Raw genomic sequence first — 14,705 nt, 5'->3', positions numbered from 1 at the left:
CAAAATCCAGATATAATGTTCCCATATGTGTAACTGCCATGTTTCAACAAATCTGCCCCACCCCAAGCCCAACTATCAACAAATCTGTTGGTCTACTCGACCCTTTGTTTATGCCTCATTCTATGTTTTTGGATCCCATTGGTTGCAAGTTATTGAGGAAGGGGTGTATGTAAGGCATTAAACTATGATGCCATCGAGTCGCCTATGACACATGAAGTGAATCTGTCAATATCCAGGCAACAAATGAAGACCCCTTAATGACTGTGGCAAAATATCCATCATGTAAAATACAGTCTAGTCTCATTATTCCACCTTTCTTTGTTACTATCACTTTATTACAGCACTAAGAACAAGAAAGTATAACAATTCATTCAATTTTGATTTGTTTATACAAAGTTAGGATTCTCTGACATTATAATAACTATTCTTGATGCTGGAATTACCATAGTTATCCATGTATAATGCTGGAATTACCATGGTTATCAATGTATAATGCTGGAATTACCACATTTATCAATGTATAATGCTGGAATTACCATAGTTATCCATATACCAGTATAATGCTGGAATTACCATAGTTATCCATGTATAACGCTCACCTGACTGTAAACCTATTCAGATCTGTAATCAAATCAGAGTCTATACTATCTGCTTAAAATCAAAAGTAAAATAAATAGAACCGATTAACTACATTACATATCATAGATAATAAATGTAATACAAATATCACACATACTTGGTTCTAAATCTTGTCCTACAGAAAATAACATAGACCCTGTTCTGCCATCACATAATGTGCTGGCTTATCAGTATCTATGGGGTTTGTTCTACTGATTATTTCTAACAAACTGCATAGACCCAGATCAGTCAACATATTATGCAATGGCAGATCTGGGTCTATGCAGTTTTAAGTTGGACTCAATTCATAGGCAAGTATATATGGTAGGCTATAATTGGTCTGTGTAAAAAATTCTTGAAAATTAAATCTATACATGATGTTAACACATATTACAGCTGGGTATCAATACATACTTCTGTCCTTGAGGTTGTAGATGACGATACTGAAGGTGGCAGTGGAGTGGTCCTGGAAAGCCACACACAGATTGGTTTTGATCATGGTCATATGCTGGGGAAGGTGGGCACAGTAAAAAGACATCAGCGGGGCCAGTGCCTCCTGTGCAAATGGGTACACCCTCCACACCTTGATGATGTTGTCTGAAAATATTTCTCTTTGTTACAAAAGTCAGCTTCTTACAACTGGTCTGATGCAGGCAATATCATGCCACAAGCTATTTTCAAATATCCTATATGGGAATATTTTACATTTTTGGAAATAATGCATATATCATACTTTTGTTTGGGTAAGTTTGTTTGGATGACTCACTAAAACCTATTGAATACAGAATTTAATTTCTTGGATTTCCACAAATTTATGTCATATCTTACTTGGTTGTCAAAGTGATGAAAATAAACTAATGCTGAAATCATCCAGCTATTGGCATTGCAAAGATGCTGACTGGGAACATTTCTTGTTGTAAGGAAACAATTTTTATAAATAATACAGAATGATTTACAGTTGATCATATATTTACACCTATCACTGGCTGACCACATTCAAAGAATTTTGTACACCATACAATTTTATTTAATATATTGATGCCATATCTCTTAAATGATAAACCAGGGGTCTGACCTGATTTCATTTCTTGAATGATTAACCAGGGGTCCATCCTATTTTCAATTCTTGAATGATAAACCAAGGGTCCAGCCCATTTTCAGTTCTTGAATGATAAATGCAGGGGTCTGGCCTATTTACATTTCTTGAATGATAAACCAGGAGTATGGCCTTCTTTCATTTCTTGAATGATAAACTAGGGGTATATCTTATTTTCATTTCTTGAATTACAGATGAGAGGTATGACCTATTTTCATTTCTTGAATGATAAAACAGGGGTATGGCCTATTTTCATTTCTTGAATGATAAAACAGGGGTATGTCCTTTTTTCATTTCTTGGATGATAAACCAGGGGTATGGCCTATTTTCATTTCTTGGATGATAAAACAGGGGTCTGTCCTATTTGCATTTCTTGAATGATAAACCAGAGGTCTGGCCTATTTGCATTTCTTGAATGATAAACCAGGGGTATGGCCTATTTGCATTTCTTGAATGATAATACCAGGCATCCAGCCTATTCTGGAGATGGGCTCAATCTTGGATATGGCCCTGTCATTTCTGAGTAAAATCATAAAAAAATGGGTGTGCTGCACTTCTCTATTTATTAAGTTGCAGTCAATACTAGCGAAGTCAAAGCCATTCCTTTAAACCAAATTATTTTACTTCTAGATTAAACATCTTCATTCTAAAACAATCAGAGAGCATATCACTTTATTTAAAGAAAAATGTTGTCAAGCTCCCAAATCATGGTCAGAAATGTAGTGTCAGTTCAAGTCTATTTGAATTTGTATGCATTGTGATGCAATTATTTGTGCGATTTATTTAATGTAAGTTTTGGTACCAGACCACATGCACCAAAATTAGTTTTGGTACCAGACCACATGCACCAAAATTAGTTTTGGTACCAGACCACATGCACCAAAATTAGTTTTGGTACCAGACCACATGCACCAAAATTGGTTCAATTCTTCTTTGACCAAAAGAGAATGGCGTGTTAGCCATGAAAGCTAGGCATTCTCAAAGTCATTACACTGGGCAATTTTGGTTATAATTTGGGCATTTCAGATACGAAGAATTGAAATTTAGGGCTATTCTTTGAATAAAGCTTAGATGATTCAACTGCCAGAATTGATATACAATTTAATGCATTTCTAAACTGGATCCCAAACTTTTGTCAGCAATCAACTGGTAAAGGGCAGTATAGGATCAGTCTAACATATTTATCAAGCAACCTACATTATGGGAACTATCAATCTGAGGTAAGTTTATTTAATGTATGTGTATACAAAGTTTTCGTACATGTACAAAAATGCATAGTGCATCAAAGTCAGCAGGTTTACAGAGTATTATCACTGTTAAAAATATGTCTCAAGCACTGCTGATAACTTCAAACACCTCCATTGATAATCGCCTGAGGTGTTTGAAGAAATTACACATCATGCAATGCCCAAACAAAGATAACTGATTAGCAATAATCTGTCTTTGGTACATGCCATCGTTTACCTGAAAGGTTTGATTAGTACAGGATTTAAAGAACAACTTACCCTTAATCAAAGCGAAAATCCATTATGGTGTCTTAAAATTCTGAAAATGCATCACTTCAGATGACATAGGTTTTAAGGGTTGCTAATGTTATGTGCTAAAACAATGTGATAAGTGAGAATTTCAATGTGATAAGTGAGTATTTTAGTGTGATAAGTATTTCAGTGTGATGGGTATTTCAGAGTGATAAGTGAGGATTTTAGTGTGATAAGTGAGTATTTCAGTGTGATAAGTATTTCATTGTGATGGTATTTCAGAGTGATAAGTGAGTATTTTAGTGTGATAAGTGAGTATTTCAGTGTGATAAGTACTTCAGTGTGATGGGTATTTCAGAGTGATAAGTGAGTATTTTAGTGTGATAAGTGAGTATTTCAGTGTGATAAGTGAGTATTTCATGTGATAAGAATTTCACTATGATAAGTTATCATTTCAGTGTGAAAAGTGAGCATTTCAGTGTGATTATGTTTTTGACCATAGGAAAATTTCATAGTACTCCAGTGTGACAAGTGAGTATTCATATTCAAAATTCTAGAGAGCTGATTTTGAAATGAATTTTTATGAGTAACTGATTTAAACATAGTAACCAAATGTCACTTTAAGAAATATACATATAGCTGTTTTTTGAATAATTTATTGAATAAAGAGAAGATGTTTGCTTGAAATGAGCAATTGATAGATATATTTCATTCATCAAGTAGGTGAAAAACAGTATTTTCATCAGTGGCAAAGCTTTTCACCCATGAAATGAATATATCCATTGGAGCAAGCAAATTTACTTTTTATTTTATGCTCAGACATACCCACATGAATAACAGATTGAAGAAGCAGATTTTTAATGTAGCCCAAGATAAATTCAGATTTACCATTTATGTTCTGCTGTGTATATTTGCACAGAATATATCAGTAGTTACACAATTCACTTCCCCAATTCAAGGTAAAACATATTAAAAAATAACTGAAGAAAAACGTATGCACATTGTAGGATTTGAACTTGGTATGTCCACATGCAAGGTGGCCATACTTACCACAAAACCATGCAGCATCTAAAAATAGCTTAAAATGTCTCGTTCATAATGTTATTAATGTCTAATCATGGAGCAGTGAAAAAATATTTCTGGTATTCCACCCCCGAGAATTATCAACATTTATTTCTCTTTGAAAATCCAGTGATTCAAGACCTAGCATAAAATAAGCAATGTTTTTCATGCTGCAGGACTACAAAAATAGAATAAAAATGTTAGACTCTTTTAGATAATATTGCAAATGCCTACAGACACTTTTGTTCACTCCTGGGTCAGGCATGAAGATGGGCTTGTTTTGGAAGACTTCGTGTCTGCAATAAGTTTTCCAATGTGGGTGGTGGGCTACTGTTGAACACAGACATGTCATTGAATCAATAAGGTATATTGTCAGACAGTCCGAAATTGGGGACTTTAATGGACATATCATTGAAGCAATAAGGTATATTGTCATACAGTCCAACATTGGGGACTTTAATGGACATATCATTGAAGCAATAAGGTATATTGTCATACAGTCCAACATTGGGGACTTTAATGGACATATCATTGAATCAAAAAGGTATATTGTCAGACAATCCGAAATTGGGGACTTTAACAGACATATTTAATCAATAAGGTATACTGTCAGACAGTCCAACATTGGGGACTTTAATGAACATATCATTGAATCAATAAGGTATATTGTCAGACAGTCCGAAATTGGGGATTTTAATGGACATATCATTGAATCAATAAGGTATCTTGTCAGACAGTCTGAAATTGGGGACTTTAATGGGCATATAATTGAATCAATAAGGTTTATTGCCAGACAGTCCAAAATTGGGGACTTTAATGGACATATCATTGAAGCAATAAGGTATATGGGCATTTAATGGGTAGATAGTAAAAATGGGAACTTTTTCAATTAATAATACTGCATTTGTCATACATGCATTGTTTTGAAAATACTTGATGCCCATGCTTAATTTTACTTTTAAGAAATTGACAACATTACAAGCTGAGGCATGAATAATAGCACAATGACAACGGTTAGTAACTTATGTTTGTAATCCAGTTTTTATTGTTTTCTTTTAGTGCAAACAAATATAGGAAACTTTATGAAAATCTCTTATCATATTGTCTACATTACGTATTTTCTAGGTTCCAATGTTTTTTTATAACACTCACAAACTGAATTGGAACAAAATGAATCAGAACTCTCAACATCCCCCTTTACCACCACCCCCCAGGTTTGAAATCTTCTTTTAAGTTCTGGACAGTGTTTGCAATAAAACAATTGTGTATGATCCTTATGGACATATGGTATGTATTATATGCAGATTTACAGTAATAAAAGATTGCAAGCTCTCATTAATTTGAGAACTTAAGAAAATGAGGTGCAAAGTCAGTCTTTAACTCCTGTACAAATTAGAACCTTCCAGGATGGATAGATACATGACAGATTACCTGCATAAACTTAAAAAAAATAAGGAAGGCTAATAAGATTGATTGATTTGTGAGATACAATTTTTAATTTAAAAATGTACAATATCAGGTATGATGTTGATATCAATGCAGCAATGCTCATTTTTGTATTTTTGTGGTCTTAGTTTGAATTCACACTTCTAGCATGTACAAGGGTGTGTCTTTGCTAATACAAGTTCATTGATTTCCTCAGGTGCTCTAGTTATCTCCACCATAAAGACCACTAACAGCTGAGCTATGGAGAGCACATTCAGTATGTTATTGGTTCTTGAACTTGATGTATAATTACTAAACATTATGAAAATTCAGGGTTTGGATATTTAGACCAATGAGGGTATCCTATACCAAGTGAAATATGTGTTACACATCTTGTGATTGACTATATTTTACCTTTCCCAGCAGAAATCAGCTGATCCACCTTAGAGTTTGCAATCATGCTGACAACCCCTTTGCTGCCATGTGCCTGGAAAATAATACACATAAGAGTAGTTCAAATACTTTTGTCATATATTTGCAGTCTGACTATTGTAAATTTTTTTAGGAAACATTTTCCTCTTCAGTCTTCCCTAACTTTTAATTAATGGCTTGTATTAGGAAACCTTATTCCAGTGGTTTTCCATACTGTTAATCTACTGAGAATATCATCACTCTCTGATGGGACACCAGTCCATCAATGGTTCACATCCCAGCTGGTGCTTGTATTCAATTACGGCTGTTTGTACAGATTAGATGCCTTACTCATTGGCACAATAGCAATGCTGACTCTTTCCTTATGATATGAGGCCTGGATATTTGCTGTGTCTAAGCTAAGCTGGACGAGTATAAATATAATGACTAAACACAATAGCTTAACTGGTCACATATAAATATAATGACTACATTCAATAGCAACAGCAATATTTGTTAGTCTTCATATGTGTAACATGGGAGTTAGGTCTTGTGACTATTGCTCGAAACAGTAGAGGAGGGCACTAGACATTAAATCCATAATCCTAGGCATATACATGAGGGTAAACAAAAATATCACTTGCTCAACAGTCTAGATACTGTATATTTACATATATCCACATTAAAACAGTCTTTAAATGTGGCCAATTATCATCAAGATTATGTTGTTGTTGTTCTAGGGTTTAACGCCATTTTTCAGCACAAGATAGGCTATACATGGCGGCCAGTATAACTGGTGGAGGAAGAACCCTGGAAAACCCAGGGAAGAACCACCGACCCACGAGAAGCTACTGGCAGGCTTTCCCATGTACCCACGCTACCCGAGCCTGAGACTCAAACTCATGCAGACAGAGGTGAGATGGCAGTGATCTGGAACAGTGAGCGCTTTGGACCACTTGGCCACTCGGCTCCCCCCCCCCCCATCAAGATTATTTAAAAATTACTGTAATAAAGCTAACACTGGCTTCATTCCATGTTTCTTAGGTGACACATCCAAGGGAAAAGGAAATAATCCATCATATAAAAAGAGTCCATTGCATGTGAGCAATATTCCATCATATTATAGCAACAGTCCATCATGTAAGAGCAATAGTCCAAGATGAGGAAAATACTTAAATCTCATAAGGCCTTAGTAAAATTTATCTACAAATCATGCAGTCTAAATTATTTTCATTCATTTATTCATCTATTAAGAAGTATAATTATGTTCCCTAATGAGGCTTCCTTGATTCCTTCACACATTGGAACACCTTGTACAGATAGTGTCCTTGACTCCTCCACATATCACTGGAACACCATGTACTGATAGCTTCCCTGACTCATCCATACATCATTGGAATACCATGTACTGATAGTGTCTCTGACTCATCACACATCATTGGAATACCATGTACTGATAGCTTCCTTGACTCGTCCACACATCATTGGAATACCATGTACTGACAGCTTCCTTGACTCGTCCACACATCATTGGAATACTATGTACTGATAGCTTCCTTGACTCATCCACACATCATTGGAATACTATGTACTGATAGCTTCCTTGACTCCTCCACACATCATTGGAATACCATGTACTGATAGTGTCCTTGACTCGTCTACACATCATTGGAATACTATGTACTAATAGCTTCCTTGACTCCTCCACACATCATTGGAATACCATGTACTGATAGCTTCCTTGACTCATCCACACATCATTGGAATACCATGTACTGATAGTGTCCTTGACTCGTCTACACATCATTGGAATACTATGTACTGATAGCTTCCTTGACTCGTCCACACATCATTGGAATACCATGTACTGATAGCTTCCTTGACTCCTCCACACATCATTGGAATACCATGTACTGATAGTGTCCCTGACTCATCCACACATCGTTGGAACACCATGTACTGATAGCTTCCTTGACTAGTCCACACATCATTGGAATACCATGTACAGATAGCTTCCTTGACTCCTCCACACATCATTGGAATACCATGTACTGATACTGTCCCTGACTCATCCACACATCATTGGAATACCATGTACTGATAGCTTCCTTGACTCGTCCACACATCATTGGAATACCATGTACAGATAGCTTCCTTGACTCCTCCACACATCATTGGAATACCATTTACTGATAGTGTCCTTGACTGGTCCACACATCATTGGAATACCATGTACTGATAGCTTCCTTGACTCGTCCACACATCATTGGAATACCATGTACTGATAGCTTCCTTGGCTCATCCACACATCATTGGAATACCATTTACTGATAGTGTCCTTGACTTGTCTACACATCATTGGAATACCATGTACTGATAGCTTCCTTGACTCCTCCACACATCATTGGAATACCATGTACTGATAGCGTCCCTGACTAGTCCACACATCATTGGAATACCATGTACTGATAGCATCCCTGACTCGTCCACACATCATTGGAATACCATGTACTGAGAGCTTCCTTGACTCGTCCACACATCATTGGAATACCATTTACTGATAGTGTCCTTGACTTGTCCACACATCATTGGAATACCATGTACTGATAGTTGATTGCCTTTTTACTACAGAACTATTAAACAACACAAGATAATTCTGATCCATTTCAATTTTAGACTAGAAATGTGTCCAGAAGACAAGGATGCCTCTGCTAAGATGTATTACTTGAAGAAATCTTTGTTCAAGACATATCAATTCTGCATGCCCAAAAGGCAACAAATCTGTTAAATGTTTTACGGTATAAGTGAATATCAAGCTTGGTGTAGGCCTTTTTAATAAAAGTGAAAATCAAACTTGGTCTAGGTCTTTTTGATAAAATGCAAATATCAAGCCTGGCGTAGGTCTAAATGCTTGGCCTAGATCTTTTAAATAAAATTTTAAAATCCAGCTTGGCTTATGTCTTTTGAATTAAAAAAAATACAAATCAAGCTTGGCCAAGTTCTTTTCAATAATAAGTGAAAATTAAGCTTGGCTTATGTCTTTTGAATTTAAAAAATATCAAGCTTGGCCTAGGTCTTGTTAATAAAATGCAAATGTCAAGCTTGGCCCAGGTCTTTTGAATAAAATGTGAAAATCAAAGCTTGGCCTAGGTCTTTTGAATAAAATGTGAAAATCAAAGCTTGGCCTAAGTCTTTTGAATAAAATGTGAAAATCAAAGCTTGGCCTAGGTCTTTTGAATAAAATGTGAAAATCAAAGCTTGGCCTAAGTCTTTTGAATAAAATGTGAAAATCAAAGCTTGGCCTAGGTCTTTTGAATAAAATGTGAAAATCAAAGCTTGGCCTAAGTCTTTTGAATAAAATGTGAAAATCAAAGCTTGGCCTAAGTCTTTTGAATAAAATGTGAAAATCAAAGCTTGGCCTAGGTCTTTTAAATAAAATGGGATTATCAAGCTTAGTCGAGATCTAAATGCTTGGTCGAGGTCTTTTGAAAAAAATGTGAATATCAAGCCTGGCTTAGGTCTAAATTCTTGGCCTGAGTAATTGATACTAAGCCATACATGAGGACACAAACTGAATCAATCTGACCTTGAACATTTTAAACCATGCCACATATCAAAACCATCCAGATCAATCTAACCATGGGTATTTTATACAAAGCCACATAACACCACACAACCAGATTAATCTAACCATGGGTATTTTATACAAAGCCACATAACACCACACAACAAAGCCCCATACCAATAAACCAGCCAGATAAATCTAACCATGAATAATTTATACCAAGCCTAATATCAATACCACACGACCAGATCAATCTAAGCAATGTTATTTTTAGACCTGTCCCCAGTTTCAGTAAAATTCTCATAATTTCTCCTCTTTTTGAGATTTGACATTTTTATCTTACTTGCAATATCTCAGGCAATGTCAATATCTTGTCAGTTGTAGATAAAATGAGAAGAATCCAAAATGGCTTTTTTACTTTAGTATATCATGCGTGGAATCCATTTTATTCTCAAAATAGAGCTGAGATATTCAAACTTGAGGAAATCTTCAACATTGTTTGAGAAAGTTTGCAGTATCACACAATTTAGTGAAATTCTAATCGTTGAAATTATCATATTCAAAAACCTATGCATTAACAGAAAAACACCAACAATACAGAAAAACCTAAATCATCACATTACCTCGACTATCCTACATACCCAAACAGTTTCCAAATAGCAACATTTAGCTTTGGAGGGGACATTTCTGCTTGATGAAGCCTTACCTCTTCTGTCTACTATGGCCCTACTATACACTTCAAACTTACATCCATCTTGAAATCCACCTCCCCTGTGTCCCAGTTGAAGACACAAATATGGCCATCTTTCCTGCCACCAAAGAGTAGTGTGCGGTTGCAGTTAGTCGGAACAGCCCCATCACCCGGCTTAATGCTTTTGGTTGCCATCCCACGTTTCAGATTACTCCAGCCATCTGTCTTCAGGCTAATCTCCACTACATACTCATACACCAACAAGTAGCTACAGGTCTCTGAAATAAGGAAGATTTGACCCTCAGTGTCAGGAACAAGACAATTTTGCTATGCAAAATAGTAAGCCTACATATCTGCATAATTTCATCCATTACAGTTGCTACATCTTAACAAAACAGATTCAAGTTTCAGCCAAACAATTTTAGGCTTCTGAAACATGTCCAGTATTAGTAATTTGGATTTGGGGTGTCATTTGGCCCCAGGTACATTTGACAGTATCATGGATTAATTGAGCTGAAAAACATCACACACTGTGTGCCTCTTTCATTCCATCAAGTAAGAATTAACTGAACTTTCTAAAATATCACAATTTTCCATATATACCACTTGATCAACCATAAAGAGCAAAGATCCTGACCTTCCAGCATGTTATGCACTGGTATTTGTAGGCCTACATAATAAGTTCTCATTATTTTGAAGATTATTACTTGTGAAATGTTTGTGTGTTTAACCTTTTGAAAAATTAATAAAATTTGACTAAAATAAGTGTTTAAGCAATCTAAAAGTACTTAAAAACTAACAGAATGGCAAGCATTCTGCTCCACTACTCTCAGCTGAATATCCATCGCCAAGTAAAGGTCATCATGTACTTTGTCTTAAAATAATAGTTGCATGAGTAATTGAAAATTCATAAAATAATAGTTGCATGAGTAACTAAAACTTCATAAAATAATAGTTGCATGAGTAATTGAAAATTCGTAAAATAATAGTTGCATGAGTAATTGAAAATTCATAAAATAATAGTTGCATGAGTAATTGAAAATTCATAAAATAATAGTTGCATGAGTAATTGAAAATTCATAAAATAATAGTTGCACGAGTAATTGAAAATTCACAAAATAATAGTTGCATGAGTAATTGAAAATTCACAAAATAATAGTTGCACGAGTAATTGAAAATTCATAAAATAATAGTTGCACGAGTAATTGAAAATTCATAAAATAATAGTTGCATGAGTAATTAAAAATTCATAAAATAATAGTTGCATGAGTAATTGAAAATTCATAAAATAATAGTTGCATGAGTAATTGAAAATTCATAAAATAATAGTTGCACGAGTAATTGAAAATTCATAAAATAATAGTTGCACGAGTAATTGAAAATTCATAAAATAATAGTTGCATGAGTAATTGAAAATTCATAAAATAATAGTTGCATGTGTAATTGAAAATTCATAAAATTTGCACAGGTTGAAGACTACAGACTCCACTTATCAAATACACAAAGAAATATGTACCTTGATGTGTAATTCATTTCAGTATCACAAATTATTAAGATCACATTGATTGTCGACAAAAGACAGCAGGTTGAAAGTCTTATGTACATTTAATTTATATTGTGTGCCTGATTTTTGTCATGGTCATGATTGTGGGTTATGATGTTTTGCTGACTGAAATTTGTTATGATTATATGAGGTAAACAAGGTGTTTACAAAATTTAGGTTCCAGGCCTAAGCTACTGAATCACAGGTCAAGTTTCCTGTTTCATATCAGCCTTTGGAAATCTATGATCAAAGTTTATAGTTGTGAGGAATAATTTATTTAAATCATTCATTGGAATTACTAAGTGCTCACTGACTAGATTAATACGTTATGAAAATGGTACATAACACAGCCAGCAGTTATTGATCCCAACTACTGCATTATAGCAAGGTTCCCATGTAGAACAAACATCATAAACACTGAATAAATGGTGCAGCATGTAATGGAAGATCTAGTTGCATGTAGAATAAATATCACAGACCCTGATATGCTGGTGCTGTATGTAATGCAAGGTCTGGGTCCATGCAGAACAGACATCATAGACCATGATATGCTGGTGCAGTATGTAATGGAAGATCTGGGTCCATGTAGGACAAACATTATACACCCTGATACACTGGTGCAGTATGTAATGGAAGATCTGGGTCTATATTGCTTAATGCAACATTTAAACCTGGTACTCTGAGCTGGATTTGAGTTCCAATGTTTACTGAAATTCAAGCATAATGAACCATCTACCTTCCACACGGTCCTTACAGGGCCACTCCATAACCACCTGACAGGGGTTGGTGTTTGTCTTGATCTTCAGGATGTCACCATTCCCCATCAATGTAAACATGGTCTCTGAAAAACAAGAAACAGTAATAGGATTGTGATCAATTTCAATTCAGAAACAGACACATCATTCAAATAAAACATCCCCCAATACTGTAACTGTGAGATAAGGGATTGATACATCATTCAAATAAAACATCCCCCAATAGTGTAACTGTAAGATCAGGGATTGATACATCATTCAAGTAAAACATCCCCCAATAATGTAGCTGTCAGATCAGGGACTGATACATCATTCAAATAAAACATCACCCAATATTGTAGCTGTGAGATAAGGGTTGATACATCATTCAAATAAAATGTGCCCCAATACCACAGGTGTGAGATCAGGGATAGATACATCATTCAAAGAAAACATCCACCAATACTGTAACTGTGAGATCAGGATACATACATTATTCAAACAAAACATGCCCCAATACTATAGCTGAGAGATAAGGGTTGATGCAACATTCAAATAAAATGTGCCTCAATACTGTAACTGTGAGATCAGGGATTGATACATCATTAAAAGAAAACATCCCACAATACTGTCACTGTGAGATCAGGGATTGATATATTATTCAAATAAAACATTCCCCAATACTGTAGCTGTGAGATCTGGGATTGATACATCAATCAAATAAAACATCCCCACATAATGTAGCTGTGAGGGGGCCCTGAGTGGCAGAGTGGTCTAAAGCGCTCTCCGTTACGGATCACTGCCATCTCATCTCTGTCTGCATGGGTTCAAGTCTTGGATTCAGCCAATGTTGGTATGTGAGAAAGCTTGCCAGTAACTTCTCGTGGGTTGGTGGTTCTTTCCTGGGTTTTCCAGGGTTCTTCCTCCATCATTAATACTGGCTGCCATGTATAGCCTATCGTGTGCTAAAAAATGGCGTTAAACCCCACAACAACAACAACAACTGTAGCTGTGAGATCAGGATAGATACATTATTCAAATAAAACATCCCCCCAATTCTGTAGCTGTGAGATCAGGGATTGATACATCATTCAAATAAAACATTCCCCAATACTGTAGCTGTGAGATCAGGTATTGATACACCATTCAAATAAGGCATACCCAATACTGTAGCTGTGAGATCAGGGATTGATACATCATTCAAATAAAGCATCCCCCAATACTGTAGCTGTGAGATAAGGGTTGATAAATCATTCAAATAAAATGTGCCTCAATACTGTAGGTGTGAGATCAGGGATTGATATCTCAGTCAAATAAAACATTCCCCAATACTGTAGCTGTGAGATAAGGGTTGAGACATCATTCAAATAAAACATGCCCCAATACTGTAGCTGTCAGATCAGGGACTGTTACATCATTCAAAGAAAACATCCCCCAATACTGAAGCTGTGAGATAAGGGTTGATACACCATTCAAATAAAACATGCCCCAATACTGTAGCTGTGAGATCAGGGATCAATACATCATTCAAAGAAAACATGCCCCAATACTGTAGCTGTGAGATAAGGGTTGATACACCATTCAAACAAAACATGCCCCAATACTGAAGCTGTGAGATCCGGGATCGATACATCATTCAAAGAAAACATGCCCCAGTACTGTAGGTGTGAGTCAGAAGAGAGTGAAACAGGTTCAGTTTTCTGACCTTGGGATGTTACTGTACATATAATACCAAACAATGTAAAATTCATGGAGGCAAAATCAAGATTTGAGATTAAAATCTGAAGCCTTGGTATTGCTCAGTGCTCTACCTAAAGAGCTTCTGGTAGGAATCCTTAAGTCGTTAGTCAACAGTGATGCTATGTCTACATCTCTACAGCGTAAACAACATGATGATATGATCCATGACATATGATTTCCAGGACAAATTATCAACATGCCATATGATGTACATGCCATATGATTTACATGCCATATGATCAACATACCATATAATAAACACACCATATGATCTACATGCCATTTGATTTATAAGCTATATGATCTACAAGCCATATGATCAACATGCTACATGATCTGCAT

The 14,705-nt window shown here is 35.6% G+C and overlaps 1 protein-coding gene across 3 annotated transcripts in view; it reads right to left on the bottom strand.

The window, feature by feature from the left end:
* LOC149787277 (uncharacterized) overlaps positions 1-14,705 on the bottom strand; it is a 137,129-nt gene that overhangs the window by 78,660 nt on the left and 43,764 nt on the right. For all 3 annotated transcript variants that reach the window (XM_089977802.1, XM_089977801.1, XM_089977803.1), the window contains exons 10-13: positions 12,626-12,730; positions 10,404-10,624; positions 6,094-6,166; positions 1,033-1,215 (exon numbers count right to left, since the gene is read on the bottom strand). In XM_089977802.1, the coding sequence (XP_089833928.1) occupies positions 1,033-1,215; positions 6,094-6,166; positions 10,404-10,624; positions 12,626-12,730 (582 nt within the window). The remainder of the gene's footprint in view (positions 1-1,032; positions 1,216-6,093; positions 6,167-10,403; positions 10,625-12,625; positions 12,731-14,705) is intronic.

This window comes from Sinohyriopsis cumingii, chromosome 12, assembly GCF_028554795.1.
Source record: "Sinohyriopsis cumingii isolate HCF-2022 chromosome 12, ASM2855479v2, whole genome shotgun sequence".
NCBI classification, from domain to species: domain Eukaryota; kingdom Metazoa; phylum Mollusca; class Bivalvia; order Unionida; family Unionidae; genus Sinohyriopsis; species Sinohyriopsis cumingii.
Note: the sequence above shows the minus strand (reverse complement) of the source record. Positions and strands in the feature narration are given on the sequence as shown.